This window comes from Nelumbo nucifera, chromosome 4 (genome assembly GCF_055504915.1).
Source record: "Nelumbo nucifera cultivar China Antique chromosome 4, China Antique-T2T, whole genome shotgun sequence".
Classification (NCBI taxonomy): Eukaryota; Viridiplantae; Streptophyta; class Magnoliopsida; order Proteales; family Nelumbonaceae; genus Nelumbo; species Nelumbo nucifera.
Window position 1 is genome coordinate 47385224 of NC_142652.1, and position 20676 is coordinate 47405899.

The 20676-nt window shown below is 37.9% G+C and overlaps 2 protein-coding genes across 9 annotated transcripts in view; one reads left to right on the plus strand and one right to left on the minus strand.

The window, feature by feature from the left end:
- The window catches only part of LOC104611811 (uncharacterized), a 62473-nt gene extending 59639 nt beyond the window's left edge, over positions 1-2834 (plus strand). For all 8 annotated transcript variants that reach the window (XM_010279037.3, XM_088903545.1, XM_088903543.1 and 5 more), the window contains one exon: positions 2444-2834. In XM_010279037.3, the coding sequence (XP_010277339.1) occupies positions 2444-2500 (57 nt within the window). In that variant the 3' untranslated portion in view covers positions 2501-2834. The remainder of the gene's footprint in view (positions 1-2443) is intronic.
- Positions 2835-11744: 8910 nt separating this feature from the next.
- Positions 11745-14387, minus strand: PQL3 (PsbQ-like 3). The gene is made up of 2 exons (XM_088902841.1): positions 13572-14387; positions 11745-12003 (listed from the first exon to the last, which is right to left on the minus strand). The coding sequence occupies exons 1-2, from the start codon at positions 14037-14039 to the stop codon at positions 11908-11910; spliced, it is 564 nt and encodes a 187-aa protein (XP_088758967.1). The 5' UTR covers positions 14040-14387; the 3' UTR covers positions 11745-11907.
- Between the last annotated feature and the right edge of the window lie 6289 nt (positions 14388-20676).

Below are 20676 nucleotides of genomic sequence, written 5' to 3' on the forward strand. Positions count from 1 at the left end.
ATTTAGAAGCAAATTAGAGTGAGTTCATACATCATCCCAACGAGAGGCGCGAGCTGCAGCCCCTCCTTGAAACTTACAAGTAAACTAGGAAAGAAAAACAAGAATCACAACTGAGCCCAAAACAATTCTTCCCTATTTACCCCTTGCTTAGCTAATACATCTGACAAGGTATTTGCTGATCTCCCCACCCACTGTATAGTGACCAACATATTCCTTGTCAACCAACTAAATTTCTTCAATTCATTCTTGTATCGCCACATAGCCTCTTCATAATTTTTTAACCAACCCACCACCACTTTAGAATCCCCCTCGATTATTAGGTGTTGTACCCCCAGCTGGTTTGCAAATTTGACCCCTTGTACAACAGCTAATAGTTCTGCCCTGATGGAATTCCCAATTCCCAAAGGACCTGAGTAGAGCAACAAAATCTCTCCCTTCTCATTTCTCAAAGCACCCCCCACTCCGGATAATCCTGGATTACCCATGCTGCTTCCATCAAAGTTCAACTTAATTGAGCCTTCGGGTGGAGGAGACCAGCTTTTAATTGATTTGGCCTTTAAAGATGAACACCTTGCTACTGCTGACCAATTTCTCCAAATGTCATTAAAGGAGAATTGATGAAAGATTTCCAAGGTCTTCAGCCAATGTATTGCCCTGTTTAACACACAGTCTTTCAAGTCTTGGTTGTTCCTTTCCTTATCTTGAAAAATTCTAAGATTCCTTTATTTCCAAAGAGTCCAAGTCAAGGCAGCACGAGCACATCTCCACATAATTCTCCCTATTTTTGTAGGCCAATAAAAGGTAGACTGGTTGAAGAGCATGTGAACTTCTGCTGGTAGACTCCAACTACCCCCAAACAACGAAAGTAGCCAAGCCCAAAGGTCTGCAGAAAAGGGACAAGATACTAATAGATGGTAACAATCCTCACCGTGAGCTCTACAGAGGATACACCAATTAGGAGAAATATAGAGAAAAGGTCTTCTCTTTTGTAGGTTGTCTAAAGTGTTTACTTTCCCATGGAAAACTTCCCAACAAAAAGCCATAATTTTTGGGGGAATTGGCCTACACCAAAATTCTTTTGACGGAAAGGGTTGGTGAGTAGAAAGTTGAGAGATGGACTTGAAAAAAGAAGCACAAGTGAAGGTTCCATTGGGTCTAGGAGTCCAAACCCTCTTATCTGGCTTGGAGGGATCCAAACAAACCTGATTAAGACACCCAAGCAAAAAAGAAAGAGACTCAATATCATTTTTCATAACCATCTTTTTGCAAATACCTTAATTGTGGGAAAGATATCCTTGCTGTAAGTGGGAGAAATATTGAATAGGAGAATTTTATTATTGATCTATTTGATTTTCCAAGGAGTGCTGTTTACCCAAAGTCTTGAAGGATTTGAACAAGAAATAACGTGGATAGGTGAATACTTCTATTTCATACATAAATATGTTGCTTTAGGAAGGACGGTAGGAAGCACAGGTCTGTAGTAAAGTAGGGGGAGAAAAGAGAAGTCAGTCTGATTAGGAATTCGAGGGAACTACATTAATTAACATGGCAAGTTATCAAATACCAAGTCGTCAATGTTATGCAATCCATGCTGGATGCTTGGTGTTGTATGGCTTTGACTTGAAAAAAGGGAAATAAAGAAATGAAAGTAGAGTAAGCTTTCCTAGTTTTTTTTTTTTTTTTGATGAATTAAGCTTTCCTAGTTTGAGATTTGGTGAAGGACGTTAAAGCTGCAAAACCGTTGTTGACTTAATTGAAGTAGGTATTTTTTGATGATTCCCTAAAAGGGCCTAAAAAAATTCTCTGAAGTCAAGTCGATGGTGGAGATGAATATTTTAGAACTTCTCAATATACATCCGCTATTTTGGTTGTTTTGACAATCAAAAGCATCAGTTCAATCTAAATCTTTGTCCATACAGGAATGTTCATGTAAATAGATAAACCAATTTAGGAGTTGATGAATAGTCCTTTCTGATTTTTATTTAAACTTTCAATGGTGTCTACTTTCTTTTTTTTTGATCAAATGGTGTCTACTTTTTGGATGATGTGGTGATGCATTAAAATTCCAACTAAACTAGCACAAAGCATTATCTTTTCATATGGCTTCCTAATTCCTCTCTAAAGGTAATGCATAAGCCACATAAAAAAAAAAGACCTCTGCTTCCCTTCATTACATTTCTGACTTAATTTCACTGTTCAGTTATGTTTTTTTTTCCTTTTAATTCAAAGGCTCCAAACTTGCTTGATAAATTCGATTGATTGATTGATATGGCTGAGTTTAAGCTTAGTTTTGTTTAGCAAACTCTCCAGTAAGCAAGTCATGGATGTAATTACACAGTCAGCACTATTATTACAACAATCTTAAATAACATTTGCTTTGAGGTGTGCATAGGTCAGTTTTTTCTTGCTTGCTGAGTATATGGTTATTGCATTGTGTTTGTAGGCTATGATGTTTGGCTCTCCTGGAGGAATTAACCTGAAGCAGGAGCCAGGATGTTGATGGAAAACTCTAGTTTAGGTTCAGGATTTTTCTGGCCTGTGTAAGTACAAAAATTTTCTTCTGTAAATGCATAAAAGAAGCTAGTAGGAGTCCTTTTTCCTTCATGTACACACGTTACGCAACCAACATGTCGGTTCCATGAAGCAGAAATTTGTAGAGATCCCATTTTTGGATACTGAATCAAACATCGGGTAAATAAAAGGTCTATGCTGCTCATCTCGGGCTCACGGTAGTTTTTATCCAGGCCTTTTCTATCTTTCCTGTAAACTATTGATCCTGATTTTACTTCTTGTGTACTAAATTTATGAGTCAGGAGATATCCTCATTTGGTTCACTAGTACCCAGCTAATTCTACTACTTCCCTTAGCTTTTTAATATTTACTCTTTCGTGACATTACAAAAAGTCCTTTACTTTTTCTTTTTGATGCAGGCAAATTATATGTTTTGTTTTCGTTGCTTCTACTTTAGGATAAATTCATAAATATCTTGATTGGCAAAAGATTTGTCACATCTTTTATTGAATTTGAGTTGATTATGGGGCAATTGCAGTTTAATTTGAGAACTATGAGAGCAGGGCTGCCAGGAATACCGCTCGTGAAAGCAAAAAATCCAAAATGCATTTGTTGATGCAATAGTAACGTCCTCCTCTTGAGAGGGTAATTAGCAATGTCTGAAAACTGACGTGGAGGCTGACCTGCTTTTGCCTCCTGGTTGCAGGTCACTGGTTCAACCGTTCGGATTGAACAGTCAAAATGTTCCATGTCAGTATTCATTTTAATTTAGTTTTTTTTTAATATATAAAAAATATTAAAATTTACGATTTAAGACTAAAAAAGTGGGTTTTTTTCGTCAAAGTACCACTAGGGCAAGGCATGTGAGGAATGCAGAGGTAAGACCTTGGGATGCATAGATCTTGAAAAGTTACTTAAAATAAATAAAAAAATCATCCCAATTGCACATCGAAGTGCAAAGATATGGTTTTTGAAAGTTTACACATACATTGAATGTGCAATCTGTCACCCAGTGATTGGGTCAAATGAGTCAATGGTTGAACCGTTTTGGTTGAATAGTTTTTGATTAAGCCAGCGATTTTTGATCGAAGGGTGGCATTGGGTTAAAAACACTGGTTCAAAGTACTAATACTTGATGCAAAATCTAAGCGGAGTTTGCATTGATATACTCTTTTTCTTTTTTTAGTTTTTGTTTGGTTTGATAATTCAGTCAAAATCTTATAAAATATTCAAACTTATTTAAAAGTTACAATATTTGAACTCTTATAAAACAACATACTTAGGGCTGCAAATAAGTCAAATCAGATCCGATTTGAATCCATATTCTATCTAGTAAGAGGTGGATTCAAAGAGTCCAGATCTCCTGCCCACATAAGTTCTGTTCACGTTTACCCACACAACATCGTGGCCACACATGGAGAACATCTCATCCTCTTACATAGTGTTAAGCAGGGGGAGATGTTCCCAATTCATGGGAGTAGTCTATTATGGGTAGATGTGGGCAGAATTGCCGTGGGCAAGAGATCCAGAGTCGGATTCAAATACTCTCTTGATCCTAACCAATCGGATCGAATTGAAAAAGATATAATCCAAAACCCTAAATCTCTGATTGATTGTGGCCATTGGATTTGGGCTGTTATTTTCTCATTTCTGAGTTTCTCGTCTTTGACTCACTTCTTGAATCTTCACTGTGGCTCACTGCCCCGCACCCAACCACCCATTACACCACCAGTCCATCAGTCTATTACCACCAATCTATCCACCTCTTAGGGCTACGAATTGTAAGCCTCTTTCTTTCTAACCTTGTAGGCAGTAGCCATTATTGCTGTTAGGTTTCTTAGGGTAAGATTTTTTGAACCGAATCAGATAGACCCCTTAGCAAATTCATTTCCATTCATTTGCAGCTCTAATGGGGGTGGATGTATTATTTGTTTCTTTTTGTTTTGGTTCCATGGGGCTACACAACAGTAGGGGTGCAACTTGGGCGGGCTCAGTCCGAGCTAGAACCAGTCCAGTTTGGAATTTTACACGGGCTGGGTTTGGATTTTTGGTCCTTAGGCTGGGCTCGGGCCTAGCCCTTAGGTAGTTTGAACCCAGTCTGAGTCCGACCCAACTATATACATTTAAAATACATGTGTATATATATAAATGTTGCACACACACACACATATATTATATTTGTATATATATCATTTGTATACATATTTACATATATACATAAATATATGTATATATATTTGCATAAATATACGTTTATATGTGTATAATTTTCGAGTGGGTTCATTGACCGGCCTGAGCCTGACCTGGGTCCGAGCCCAACCCAAGTTTTATGACTGGGCCTATGTTTTCATAAACCCAGCCCAACCCACCCGACTTGCACCCCTACACAACAGGAGGTAACACATCCCCCAACCCCGGTGCAGGTGGGATTTGATCCCTAGTCTTCTCTACAACCAGCTAGGGACCTTACCAACTAGCCAGTTAACACCCTACAGAGGATTATATCGATATTTGTAGTCTTACTGGAAAAAAAACCTAGTTTTGCTTTGATCCTTGTATCTTCTGCTAATCCTTTTCTGCCAGTTTTGGATTGGCCAGTGATTGATACTGTGATCAATTAATCCACATTGAAACGGAGAAAGCCCGTTATGATTCTCATAGGATTGTTGGAAATGGTATTTCCGTATGCTCAATCAAAGCCAGATAAATATTGCATTTCATTTTCTTTTCTAATAAAATTAAGACTTTTTTTTTCTCTGAGACTTTTTTTTCTAATATTGCATTTCCATTCATGTCCTTAATGCTGTTGCCCCTACTAGGAAGGTGGTCCATTACTAACATAGAATTTTTGCTTAATTCTGTTGGGTCCATTCGGAGTATGGGAAAACCCACTATTTGTGTAGTTGGTGTTAGATTTGCAACCCATATGAAGGAGGTTAGGGCATCTGGTCACTATTTGATGTGATAAAATCTTGTTTTAAATTGCTGGAGCAGTCTTCTCTGTGGGCTAATTTCTTCTCTTTTCGATGCTTGAAGGATTCCCTTCTTGTGCTTGTTCAATATGGTTATCATGCAATCCAACTTTGGAAGGAGATTTTGCATGATGAAGGCCTAACTATTGCTCAGAGTCAATGAGTCATAGTTAAAGGGTGAAGTTGCATTCAGGTTTGATAATTGGGCATGTACTTTAGTAAGAGGGAAATTTAATTAAAAGAAAAGTAAGGCAGATAATCAATTCAGATCTCCTACCCACATCTCACTAATATCTTCTGTATTTGCATGTTACCATTCGTGGGTACATGTTCTCAATGTACAACTGTAGTGTCATGTGGATAGGTATGGATAGGAGATCTAAATTGGATACAAGCTCTGAAAATCAGCTCGTAAGAAGGGCTCGATTTACAAAGGAAAAGAAAAGCTGAACATCCAAGAAACGCCCATTTCAAGACGCAACTGCTTGGGAAAGAAGGTGAGACGTAGTATTTTCACTTCGCTTAAAATGAGGAAAGTCAACTTGAATAAACCTGATAGGCAGAAACTGTGTCTTCAACAATATTGAAAAGCCGAGAAATTGTATGCCTTCCTCGCACTTAATCATATCAATTGCGGAATTTGCATCGGACTCAGGCTGTTTGACAAGTTTTCTAGGTAGATTTTTCAACAGCCCAATAGATAAGAAGATACATTGAGCTTTTGAGGTCTTATCTTTAAATATTAAGATTGCTTGATTTGTGTCATGGTTAAAAACAATTGGGAAGGCTATTTTCAGTGCCAAAGAAATCAAAAACTTCATTTGAAGTTTCTTGACTTTCGTCCATGGTTTTTAAAACCGACCCGGTGACTGAACCGGTCAAGGGTCCAGTTATCGGGTCAAACGGTCCAACCGTTTGAACTGAATGCTCGACCCATTCTGACAAAAAAATAAAAATAAATAAAAAAACAGTTAAAACCGTTTGAACAGTTAACCACCCGGTTCAGCGGTTCATTGACCAAAATCAACGATTTTGGAGGAAAATCTAGTTTTTGGGGAAAAATGAAACCGATCAGGTGACCGGTTCTTGGTTTTTCCGGTCCGACCGTCCGGTCTGATCTGGTTTTGAAAACCATGCTTTCGTCTTTTTCAATCTTTTCGCACACTCATCTTTGTATCTTTCAACCTATGCGATACCAAATGAAAAAAAAACATTTTTTTATCTAAACTTTCCACAAACCAAAAGATGCACCAAACACCACCACAATCAATACCTGGTGATAAGATCTGCTAGCCTCCAAATAGCCCAGCCGAATGACTTAACGATGAGCACCAAGACTTTTCTGCCTTTGCTCGAATTGCCGTACCACTAGAGGACCTAATGTTACACGCCAAAGATGCAACTCCGGTCTGTTTGGTTCAATAGTGGTTGTCGAATCAATTCCATTAGCAAAGTGGTTAGTGGGAAATAACTATGGAATGTTCACTTTTCGGCTCCGTTGTTTTTTGGTAAGTTATTTATCCGGATAAATGCATTTACCCATGTTTTTTTATTTTCCAGGTAAATCATCCAACGACCATTTTAGCCATAAAATCCATTATTTAAAGAAGCACTTTTGTCCCATCCAAGTGTTGACAACTTTTCCCTAGGTGAAAAAATTGTTTACCCATATGGGAGAAAGGTACCCAAGAAAATAAACTTTTCTTGATCCTCACATAAATATAAAAAATGAACATGGGTTTCTCAAAATCCAAAAAGGGAACGCCCCCTTAAGAGAAACTACAAGGGGACTAACATCTTCTCTCCAAAATTTAAGAGCATTCAGAGCCATGGTTTTCAAAACCAGACCAGATCGGATGGTTGGATCGGAAAAACCGAGAACTAGTCAGGTGACTAGTTCCGTTTTCCCCAAAAACCGGATTTCCCCCAAAACCATTGATTTTGGTCAACGAACCGTTGCACTGGGCAATTAACCGTTCGAACGGTTTTGACCGTTTTTTATTTTTTGAATTTTTTGGAATTTCTTGTTAGAACAGGTTGAGCGTTTGATTCAAACAGTCAGACCATTCGACCCAATAACCAAACCCATGACCGGTTCGATCACCGGGTCGGTTTTAAAAACTATGTTCAGAGCAACTCATTTTTCCTCCACACCTAACTTTGCCCTTTTGTGCTCTAAAGGCTATAAGCCTGTTAACTTAAGTTCTCTCAATATTTGCATGCCTGAGTGTATCAAGGACTAAAATATTGACACGCCCGATACCCTCAAGTGGGTATTAGTGCATGTCGACATGGCTGAGACCCCTTGCTTTTTTATTTGTTTTACTCTTGCCTTAATTTTATAGATATTTGAGGGTCCCATCTGGTTTGGAGTTCCAAATATTTTAAAAAAATCCATGTCTATCTGCATGCCTGGATATGGATGTATTGAGGATGGGATTGGACCAAATCCAGTCCAATTGACACCCCTAGGGCCAGGCTAACCTGTATTATTTCATTTTCAAAATTTCTTTCTTTTTTATGTATTCACTACATAAAATCAAAAACTCAAAAACTTATAAAAATTAATAAAAAAATGGCAAATTCAATGAAATAATCAATTCATACAATAAAAATATAAAATGATTAAATGAAATTGAAAAGTCATTATAATAAAATTGAAAATAAAAAATTATAATGGAATTAAAAAAATTTACAAATAACTTACAAGGTACATATAAGATTGAAACTTCAAAATTTACAATAATTTAAAAGCTATTCTTCAAGTCCCACTTTCATCTTCCTCTGGTGATACATTGGATGACATGCATGTCATGTCCTCCATTATCTTGTAGTCTATCTTTTTCATTCAACTAACCTTTTAGACAAATTTACATCTCCAATCTTCGCATCTGTCATCCGATTCCTCTTCGCATCTAGCATCTTGTTTCTTGTACTAAATAAAAATCCATTGCTATTGTAGACACCTAAGGGGTTACTAGATCATGTGCCATAGTGACAAGTATATGATAACTATTTTTCTATACTTTCCACCGGGTTAAAGTATCACATTTCCTATGTGGGACATCTAAAATTTTGATACATGTCTTTTCAAATGGCTAATGCCAACATTACTTTGATAACAAAAAGCACTTTTACATTTATTGCAAACTTCTCTTATGCCCTTTTCCTCTACATCTTTGATGGTAAAATATTTCCAAACATCGTTCATCGTTGGTTTTCTTTTACCTTATAATTACTAGGGCCTCGGGGTAGCATCAATTTGGGTTTGAGAGGAATTAGTCATTTTAATAAATATTAAAGTCTAAAATATATAAAAAAAAATCCAACTAACCTGTAATTGCATTTCAGTCCTTCGAGTCCAGCTTACCGGTTTAGCATTTCAAATTGAATGCCAAATTTTTAAGTTTTCAAATTTCTAAACATCGTTCATCGTTGGTTTTCTTTCTTGGTACCTTATAATTACTAGGGATAGCGTCAATTTGGGTTTGAGAGGAATTAGCCATTTTAATAAATATTAAAGTTTAAAATTTATAAAAAAATTCCAACTAACCTGTAATTGCATTTCAGTCCTTCGAGTCCAGTTTACCGGTTTAGCATTTCAACTTGAATGCCAAATTTTTAAGTTTTCAAAATTCCAACTTCAACTTGAGACACTCGATTGCCTTCTTCTTGTTAAAATTAATAAAAATAAATAAATAAAAAATTGAGAGTATAAGAGTAGAGTAGTATGAGAGATTGAGAGTAGTAGAGTATGAGAAATTGTATTTGGTGGTTGTTGTGATGCAAATGAGTAAGGGTTAGGTATTTATAATGGTTAGAAATAATTGAATTGACCAAGAAAACCCTCCTAAACTAGTCACTTATAATTGTTGAGAGGGATATTTTAATCATTTACAAAGTTTATTTATCACTTTACTTGAAATGCCCTCTATAAACTAACTTCTCATAACTGCTAGGGGGCATTTTAGTCATTTTCCTACTCCATTTGGTAAACCCCCAAAATAATCGTTTATAACTGCTGAGGGTATTTTTGTTATTATACCCACATATAGCCATTTTCTAGTTGTTATAGTTTAGGTCGTCGGGCCAGGCCATGTTGTGCCATGTTGCGGCCCACAAGCCCTTGACCCAGCCCAGCCCCAAGGGTTGTGCCTGCCTGGCACAGCCTAAGTTGTGTCGGGCTGTGCTGGCCCACGGGTAGCCCGACCCATTTTACACCTGTACTGTTTACCTGAAATTTTTTCAAAAGTATAATGATGGCACAAAACATTGTACAACCCATTAGTGTAATGGGTTGAGGGGGTCAAGGGAATATGAGGGATGGGCTACCCCCGTTGTGTAGAAAAAAAAGGAAAAAATAACATGATAATTGATCGGTTGAGATCTTTCAATGTCAATAACATAAAAATGTGTGGATCGTTTCATCGATCTACACGTGTACATTCTATCATTTTATGTACTCATTATTGGCTAATGATTGGTGAGCAAGGTTTCGTCACGTCAGGATTCATCCCACCTTGAGCTAAGATTTTTTGAGGTGGATTGAACAATAAAAACCCCTTTCAGTAGTTAACTGAGATGCATTACCAAACAAAATAGTTATTTATGAGAACTTTTATATAATATAATATTGTTTAATTGTAATTTCAATTACAATTTTTTTGGAAGAATTAAAATTACAATAAAACATAATTAAAATAAATAAGTATTATATTATATTAGTATGTACTTAATTTACTACTTAGTCAAATTAAATATTAGTGTTACATTAATTAATAATTAACACAAATAAAAAATGAAAATACATTAACATATTTATTAATATCATAAATTAACTAAGGTTACAATAACTAATATAAATAAATCAAGTTATATTATTACTTAATTAATAAGAAAATTAATAATTACAACTAATTAATATTAAAATGTGAATTAACAAAAAAATATTTTAAAATAATAAAAACAATCAGAATAATGTAAAATAATAAAAAGTAATAAAATTTTAAAATCAATTTTATAAATTTAAATTTCATTTAAAATAACAAAATAATAAAAACTAATTGATAAGGGCGGATTTGGCTTTCCAATGACATTATGACACCTAGCACCTCATGACAATTAGACAGCTCAGCACCTGGTCAACCCAACACCTCACAGGCAGCTCGGCACCTGGTCAGCCCAGCACCTCACAGGCAACCTGACACTTCACAGACAACTCGACACATGGTCAGCCTAGCACCTCACAGGCAGCTCGGCACTTCACAAGCAGCTCGCCACCATGCAACACTTACAGGCAGCTCGCCACCATGCAACCTGACACCTTACAGACAGCTCACTTCCTAGTCAGACTGACCACCGTGTGACAACCCCGAGGAGCTCACCACCGTACCTCGCGTTTCACGGGATTGTGACTTGTAATGACTATATTAGCTCACCCACTCCCCGAGTCAAGCGGAAATGGGCAACCTTACCAGTTGGTGGCATTATCCCCACCTAACACGAAAGCAAGTCCCATCACAGTGCCTACTCTTTATCTCTCTCATTCTCAACTCACTACTAAGTGCTGACTTAGCCATTGGAGTGACCCTCGCCGGGTAAACACTCACAGGTTCTCTGATTCAGTTCTTGCAGGATTCTCAGCTCCCGCCGTCTACAAAGATGAGCAGATCGTCTCCAACAGGGAGTAGTCGGTTCAGTTCCCGTCGTTGCTGGTAGCCAGATCATCTCCTACAGGGAGCAGTTAGGTTGCGCTACGCTAGGGAGCTCTACTTCAGCCTCCGAATCATCGGCCACTTGGAAGCAGACGAGGTGACGAGGTACTTAGCCAAAAAAAAATGATACGTGATTAGAAACCGTTACATCACTAATAAAATTCAATTTAAGCTCCAATTATAATTAATAAAAAAGTTAATATAAATTTATCTAATATGGTTTGACTATGATGCCGAAAAGCCATGATACCGGAAAAACTTACGACCAATCAATTGTGATCATGAAGGTGGTACCAATCAGATGGGTTTTTATCAAAATTCATGTGAGATTGTGAATGGTCAAAGCCATTCCAATATCATAGTCCTTTTGGCATCATATGTTTTCCCCATAATAATAAAGTTTAATACAAAATTATCTAACAATACATAATCCAAAAATAATGCTTGAGTTGGACTAGTTGATTTGGCTTGCTTTGTTAGAAATGTCATTAAGATTCTTTCTACCTTAATTTCGTTTAACAAAACCCGTATATTGCGAGTCAACAAGTGAAACACAACACTTGTGTGGGCCCCATGGATTCAGGCCTTCGTGTGTGCAGCCGATCCCGTTGCGTCCAATTAAGGTGATCCAGTGGAGACTGTGATCTTGAATGTTTGACCATTTTAATGCTATTCTTTCAAATAATTTCAAAGGGAATGCATTAACATAATCATATTCTGGATAGAATATCGCCGAGGGCAGCAACGATGTTTTCATAACACTCCTGTGCTTGTGCTATGTCCTTACTCCTTGCCGCATAATCTAGCTGCAACAGAAGATAAAAAGGAAGAGTTAATAATCATGGGAGAAAGGGTAATGGGTTAATTTCGTGGCAATATGATGCCCAAGGTGAGATCGGATATGCTCATCACAAAGTGCATCGTAGCCATGCATTGAGAACATCTCTCGTATTTGATATTATCATTCATGGGAAGATGTTCTCAATGCATGGCTGCGATGCGCAGTGAGGTCAATGTAAGGAGTGCTCTGTAATGAATAAATTTCCAATTCGCCGAAGGTCACCTAAAATATAAGTCTTGTTGGGGAGAGAAATACAATGCTTATTTATAGAGAATTAATTTTGATTTTTTTTTTTTGATTCCAAGTATCAACTTTAGATTCGGATCATGAAAATTGCTGTAACTAAGGCTTCTTGTGGGCTCGAAACTTATTCTAAAACTTAATTCTATGGAACTAAAAGAATTAGCTTAAAAAATTATTCATTTTTTGTTCAAATTTCATTTTTTAAATAATGTTTATATGGAATATAATTTTAACCAAACACATGTCTGGTAGTCATGCCATTTGTGCACTTGTATGGGGTTTTTAGGGACTTAGGGTACCAATTTCGACTAGGGGTGATGATGAGCCAGGCCCAGGCTTAGCACGAATTGATAAATAAGGGCCTGTCCTGGACCGCTGGCTAAAATATAAGCCCAGGCCCAGGTTTGCGTGGGTTTGGGCCAAACCGGGCTAAGCTATGAGCCTATGGCATCAAATAATAAAACTTAATTATTTATAAAATTTTATATTATATGATGTATAATACATGAAAAAATATTGCATGGGCCCAAGTTCGTCTAAGCTTGGTTTGGTTTTCAGGATAGAAAAAAAAAAAAAAAGGTTATGGGCTTTAACACATGATTGTCTATCCTTATATAGATTAAGGCAAAGGCTTCGTTTTAAGTTTTCACTCCTAAGCAACGTGTAGGCCTTGCCTTCACTTAACCTCTTAAAACGATTACAAAATGTTAAAATGCATGGCCCAGGGTTCTTTACACTAAAAGAAAAAAATGCCCCTAACAGCTCTCATATCAACCCTTTGAGAAACAAAACTTGGGGACAAAATCAACATATTGTTTTTATTTTTTATTTCCTTTTTTGATTAATTTGGTTTAAATGGACATTAGGGTCAAAAATGTCATTTCCTACTCCCATGTGAAACTATAGGAGGTGTATATGTAAATGACACTTTCTTTATAACACATTAATTAGGTTCTATCAAGGTTTTTAAAACTGAATCGGACAATGAATCGGTCAGGGGCCCGATTCCTGGGTCAAACGGTCCGATCATTGGAACCGAACAGATGGCCTGTTCTGATAAAAAAAATAAAAAATAAAAACTGGTCAAACCATTGAATGGTTCGAATGGTTCTAGTCTTTCCCATGTTTAGTTTGAAAGAGGAATATATAAGAGAAACAGAAAGCTGAGGGAAAGTTACAAATAAAATTTGTGAAATTTGTTAAGAATTTTCTGTCTATGGAACCAAACTTTGCATTGGTTTTTTGTTGGTGAAGAGACAAACATTGCGTTAATGAATCCATAAGACTTACTCTTGTAACATTATTGAAGAGAAGAGAATAGAGCTTCCTGAGCTGGGGCCTCTCGATCCCTGGTTTTGCTTGGATTATCGTGTAGATATCTTGTTTCAAGTATGACGAACTCTTCCGGAGTGCTTTCTGTGCTTCTCCCCATGACTCGATAGCTATCAGATCTTTCACATCTAATAGGTCTTGGGCGTGAGCTCTGATCGTACTCTCTGCTTCCTCAAGAGTTTGATCAGGAGCCGTGATTCTAAAATCAAAACTGTATGCAACATTTGGACAGAAAATTGCCTCTCTTGCTAACAGAACTACTGTGGCCAGACCTGCCGCTGTTGCTTTTCTCCTACGAATGTTCTGGGTTTGGAGGAGGTTTTGAGGAATGCTGCTAAATTTAGAGGATGATTTTGGGCAGCGAGTTGAGTTTGTAGAGAGGAAGTTCTGGTAGGATTGTGAGAGCACTAGTGATAATGCCATCATTTTACGGTACTTCAAATTGATTTTGAAATGTGACTTTGTGGTTATAATGTGTTTGGTTGGGTGTGTGACTGGATAAGGTTTCTTTTTTATTTATTGCGCCTTCTTGCCTTTGTTTTTTTTTAAAAGAAGAGAGATTGCCTTAGGTACAAGAATCGGATTTGCTCCTCACAAAATAGTCCTTACACCCACACCTCACAGCACGCTGCAGTCCCACATCCGAACATTTCTTCTATTATACCTGTATGTTTTCATTCATGATAAATGTTCTCAATGCATAGTTGCAAGTGGTGTGAGGTGGGTGTGGTGACGAAGGTTTCATGGGGCTGGGGAGGAAGTTCGGATTCTGTTCATGGACAGTGTTAAGCAACATGTAGATAGAAGACGGTTCCTTATAGTTATAAAGTGGGCTGTTCCACTCATGGGCTGGAAGGACCAGACCCAACATGGGCTGAGCAACTGGGCCATGCTACGGCCTGGTGGTTCATACCCTTGGGCTGTGTCGGGCTTGGGTTTTACAGAAACACCCCAAAAGTTATAAACAACTAGTTTGGGGGTATTTGTGCATTTTAGCTTTAGGGGCAAAAATGATTTAAATGCCCCCAATAACTATATAATAGCTAATTTGGGGGGCATCTTAGTAAAGTGATAATTAACTTTATGAAAGACCAAAATACCCCTCCTAAAAACTATAAAATGGCTACTTTTTAAGGGTATTTTGGTTAGTTAAATCATTTCTAACTACTATATAGATACCCCTACCCTTCCCCATTCTCATCACACAAATTCTCATACTCTCATATTTTCATATACTCGCACTCTCTAACTCTCACAATCTCTCTCATACTCTCTCATATACTCTTTCTTGCTCCATAGTTCCTAATTCTCAACTTTATTCAAGTTTCAATAAAAAGAAAACCTGCTCAAGTGTATCAAGTTTACAATTTGGGAGGCTTAGAAGCTTCATCAATTGAAATCAAGTTGAGATACCAAATTGAAAAACTGTGTAAGTGATAATTAATTTTCATATTTTAAGGTTTAATATTTAAAATTTATTAAAATGGTTGGATTCTTTAGCAATCATTTTCCCTACAACTTTGATGATGTCCAGTCATAGTATGATAGCCCTGATATGGGTGTTAGTGGTATAGTTAAGAAAACCACCCCTACTGCTACTATTTCTAGGGGTGGCAAGAGAAAGACTAGTATCAGAAAAATGTTTTAAATAGAAGATGTTCAAGGAAAGGAAAAGAGAGCAGTTTGCATGAGATGCAAACGCGATTTTAGTTATAGTAGCCAAGGTTCAAAATATCGTTACATATCGGCTGATATGTATCATATCGGGGCCTTCCCGACATGCCCCTACAGGGGGTGTATTGGGTCAGGCCATGGTTCAGAGGGTAGCCGGGACTTAAATCGACCCCTCTAAACCATTTTTGAAAAAAAAATAAATAAATGACAAAAAAAACATCGATACATGCATATCGGCCTGGTGTTGATATTTAGAACCTTGATAGTACCAAAGGAAGCAATGACCATTTGGCTAGACACATGGTTAGTCATTTAAAAAACAATAAAGATGGAACTCAAACACAAATTGGGTGTGGGGTTTTTGGTAATTTTGAATATTCACAAGAAAAATGAGATAAGAATTAACAAAATATATTGTATATGTTGAACAACCATTTTTATTAGCTAAAGAACTTAGGCTTGAAAATTTTTTACAAGAATCTATAAATCCCTAATTTCAAAAGAGTTTCTAGAAATACTATTAAAACATATGTTCTAAAAATTTTTCATTCATACAAACAAGATTACATTTTTATTTTATCAAACCTTAATTCTAGAATTGCCCTTCATTTGATTTTTGGACTTCAAAATATAATATTAGTTATATTTGTGTAATGGGACATTTTATTGATGATTCTTGCCTTGTACAAAAGAAAATTTTAAGTTTTACAAGATTTAAATGCCACGTATTGGCTTAGCAATTGGTGTAAGTATTTTTTTGTCAAAAAATTTATTTCAAAAGAGGCTCAAAACAAACAACAAGCTATAAACGAGGAAACAAAACATCAAATGAAGCACAAAGAAAGGCCTAAGGCAGTCATGATAAGGGTCAGATATATAGATTCCATCAATAGAACCCACAGAATTTCAAGAGAAATTGTGAGCCATGCTATTTTGCTCCGAAGGGATAAAGGAAAAGGAAATATCATTAAAGTGGTGTGCAACTGAATCAATGTCTTTAAAAATCGTGTCTAATGGATCGAAAGGGATTTGATGAGGAGATAAATCTTGGATTACTTGCTTTGCATCAGATTAGAATATTAAGGAATTGATACCAGCTTTGGCTACTAAGAGGACACCACTTTTAATGGTTCTAAGCTCAGCCTCATAGGGAAAGCCACAATAATCTAGGGAAATTTATGCCATAACTAATCTCAAAGGAGGGGCCACCAACACACAAGCTAGTGTTGCTAACATGGGAGAACCTAGGCTGAAAGCTCACATCACAAAAGACTGATGGGGAATTTAAAACCTGAGACTAGGGTTGCGGTGTGGGCAAATCTAGACATTGAGTGAGGGAGAGCTTCCTTAGCTTCCTTGTACTCTTCGAATGAGAATAAAGTCAAGGAAAATGATTTCCATGAGGTCCAGTGTAGATTCTTGGAAGCAAGGTTCTAAATATCAATACAGGCCGATATGTTGGTAGGGTGTATCAGTTTGTATCGATGCTTTTTTGTGTTTTATTTATTTATTTTTTCAAAATCGATTCAGAGGGATCAATTTAAGTCTTGTCTATCCTCCGAATCATGGCCTGACCCGATACACTCCCTATAGGGGCGTATTGAAAAGGCTCCAATATGTTACGTATCGACCAATACGGACCAATATGTAATGATATTTTAAACCTTACTTAGAAGACGACTTTGTTGTGGGCCTTCCAGATTAGCCATTGCATCGAAGCAAAGGAAGCAACCATCATATACTTTCTTTTAGACAGTGCCATTCTATAGATAACTAGGTTGGAATACATTCATCAATGAACAAAAGCATTTTACTCCCCAGATCTGAAATTGAATGGGCTAGCCAACCATGCTGCTCTAGAGAACGAGCATTTTAGAAAGAGATGGATAACATCCTCTTTTACAGCACTACAGAAAGGACAACTTGGATCGAAATCAATTTGCATATGCATAAGATTATTCTTTACAACAATTGCATTTAGGTAGACTGTCTAGATAAAATAATTTTTTTTTTTTTTTTTTTTTTTGGGGGGGGGGGGGGGGGGGGGGGTGGGGGGCTTGGATTTGGGCGATTCCATCGCCATTTTCAAAGAGGTCCTAAAAGCCAGTCTCCGATTCCCGTTTCATCCTTTATCTTCGAGGTCTTGAATTTTTACAATAAGTCAGTTGCACCCGAACTCCATCCGTATCTTATTCAATACAATTTCTCATTTTCACCAGCTCAATCTCTCTCTAGATATCAAAAGTTTCACTGCCCTTTGCCTAATCAAGCAAAACCCGATTAGTAGCTCAGGAAAATTTAGTTTTTATTTACTTGTCCTACCAGCCTGGGTATAGACTTTTTCACGGGTTCCCATCTAAGGTCCCGGCCTAGAAGAGCAAGTACTTCTTTGTCACCCTAGGTACCGGGTGGCCTTTCCCGACACATTGGAGGAAAGGGAACAAGGACGTCGGGGAAGAATTGAGTGAGCGTATGGAGGCCAGGATGTGAGACCTGGTGGAACGCAATTTGTAGTTGGACGACTTATCCAAAGAGAAGCTTATTTAGGTCAGGATGAGTCCTTTAGGTGTGGATACTCAACTTTTGTTGCTTTTCTTCATACTGATTTAGCTGACTTTCGACATTCTTTTGTAGGCGACATGTTAGATATTTCAACTATGGGGTTCCTCTCTAACGTGAAAAAGAAGAAGAAAAGGAAGAGGAAGACGTCCCACAAAGACACACCTCGGGCGACAGTTGTTGAGCCCATTGGCCCCACCACGACCGAGGAGGTTCCAATCATTAACCTAGTTGAAGAAGATTGTGAGCATTGAAAAACCGGCTCACTTGCCACTTGGGTTGGAAATAGTCGCCACCCATCAGTAATGAAAATAGAGGTAATGGGACCTCCGAGAATGGCATCAAAATCATTTTTATTAAATAGTGACTCCATTAACCCAATGCACTGACTAATCAATCCGAGTAAGGGGTTGGATGGAAGAGGGAAGGAATTAGGCACTCCTCTCCCAAGTCTGATAGGTGGGGCCCACATGATGCTCCAAATAAGCATAAGCATAGAGATGACATTAATCCATCAAGATAATATTATCATAATGAAATTAAACTACAAGAGCAAATCAATATGAAAGAAAATTCTCTTATTAACAAAGTAATCAAATATACTAACTTCTTCATTTCATCTCTCTTCTCCTAATTTATTCATTATTTTTTTATTTTTATTTATTTATATATATTCTTTTTGCGATTAATTCATTCCTGTCATCATCCTCAACTTTTTAACATTTTTCCTTTCTTCCTCTTTTTATTTCATTTTCATTTTCTAGTTATGAGAGCGGAGCTCTCATGGCTCCGGAAAATACCACAACAGTGTTATTCAACTCTTGTGATAAACCAGAAATAGAAAATAAACCAGAAATAGCAAAGCTAGAGTCTACTACCATGGTGAGATCTAGTTAAGCAGATTTCGAAGTAAACCAGAAATAGAAAATAAAAACTACCTAATCTGATCATCAACATTCAGACCAATTCTCATCAGAACAGGAACAATGGATTGAGATACATTTAAACATTGTGATTGAATTCTCACCAACAATAACAAAGGCGAAACAGAGTTACCTGTCTCGTAGCGTCACCTGAGAGTAGAATCGATTAAGTTGCAATAAAAAGGAATCCTCTTCTACGTCTACTCCCTGGATTCTTCAGTAAGTGATATTGCCTGAACAATGAGATGATGTTGCAGCTTGGGGAACGATTTCTGCTGAAGTGATCTGTATAGCCTGAACTGGTGTTTGACCAACATTTTAAAAGAGACGGTGTCGTCTGCGGCGATGAAGAACTCCACTAGGATAGAGCTGGGCGTCGGTCTAGGATTGAACGCAATCTGATTAACGGGCAATGCAACCAACCACCATTGCTACCGAAATCAGCCGCTCAAGAACAGAGGTTCAGTGATAGATTAGCAAACACAAATCTGAGGGGAGCTGGCGCGATTATGGAAGAATAAGGATGAACTAATGAAAACGGTGAGGCATCACCGGAGATATGAGTGAAAACAAGATGGATGCCATTACTGTGAAGTTTTTTTATTTTCGCACAGTTCCACCACTGTGTCTAGAGGTTGGAGGAGATGAACAGTTTCTCCTTGGATGTTCTCGGCGATAGGTTGGGGAAAGGAATACGGGAATGAGATAGGAAAATGTTCAAGGGAGAGAAAGAAGGAGGGTGATCTGAGTGAGTGAGAGAGGGAGATTTCGAGCAAAGCACCGCCGCTGCTGAGAGTTGCAGCGGCGGCAGTAGAAAGACCGAGGTAGTGGAGTGGGAGGAAGAAGAAGAAGAAGAAAGGAGAGGGCGGAGAAACCGCCGCTGCCCGAAGTTGCAGCGGCGAGAAGGAACAGGGGAAGGCGAAGTTTGAAAAGAAGAAAAAGGAGAAGGAGAGGAAGGGGAGGAGGAGAGGAAGAGAGAGGAAGAAAGAGAGAGGGGAAGAGAGACCGATGAAAGGAGGATTTGCCGTCGAACTGCCGCCGCTGTTACCACCTCTGTTCGAACGGAGAAGAAGGGTGAACAGTCGGTGCCCTCCCCTTCTACCAATTCTTCGGACAAGGTTCAAAGATAGTCTCCGTTTAGCTTTTACAATGGGGCAGGGACAATTTTGTAATTTCGAGGAAAATGAGGGGTATTTTGGTACTTTTTTATAAATCGGGTCAAACCGGGTTCTTGGTTCAATGGTGGATTGTTTCGGACAAAAAAGTAGAGGGTTGAGATTAGACCTGTTCATGGGCCGGGTAGCCCAGCCCGCACCCCGATGTAATTAGGCCCGCGGTCCTGACCTCGGGCCTAACACAGTAAGCCCGACTGTGTTACAGGTCGGGCTCAGGATTTGTCAAAAAAGCCCGACCCGACCCAATTCAGCATTATATATATTATAAAATACATAAATATATAAATAATATAATATTTATTGAAATATATATATGTATATATATTTATAATTTAATATAGACATTTTTTTTACTTTTTTTCTTTACAATTTCTCTCTCACTCAGTCACTCAATCACTCACTCTCTCTCTCTCTCTCTATTCAGCCACTTAGCTGTAGTAACAATATGGGCTAAATTTCAGGATCGGGCTTTTTATGAGGGCCGGGCTCGAGCCCAAGTTGTAGGCCCGATGGTCGGGCCGGGCTCGGGCTCGGGCCTTAGAAAAATTTGTTAATACAGAGTGAAAGCCTGACCCGAGCCCAACCCGGCCCAGCCCATGAACAGGTCTAGCTGGGATGAGTTTGACTGTAAATGGGGGTTTTGAACAGTTAGATTGGCCAAAACGGAATACTTTTAAATGAAGCGGCAATCAGTGGTAGTTTTGATTGAAATTTCATGAGGTGCGGTTTTTG

What these genes read in the sequence shown, in the direction of transcription:
- PQL3 (XM_088902841.1), bottom strand. Translation starts at nt 14,039, where the DNA reads ATGATGGCATTATCACTAGTGCTCTCACAATCCTACCAGAACTTCCTC. An exon ending in TCTTCAATAATGTTACAAGA is followed by an intron (nt 12,004 to 13,571) that starts GTAAGTCTTATG and finishes CTTCTGTTGCAG; the next exon opens with CTAGATTATGCGGCAAGGAG.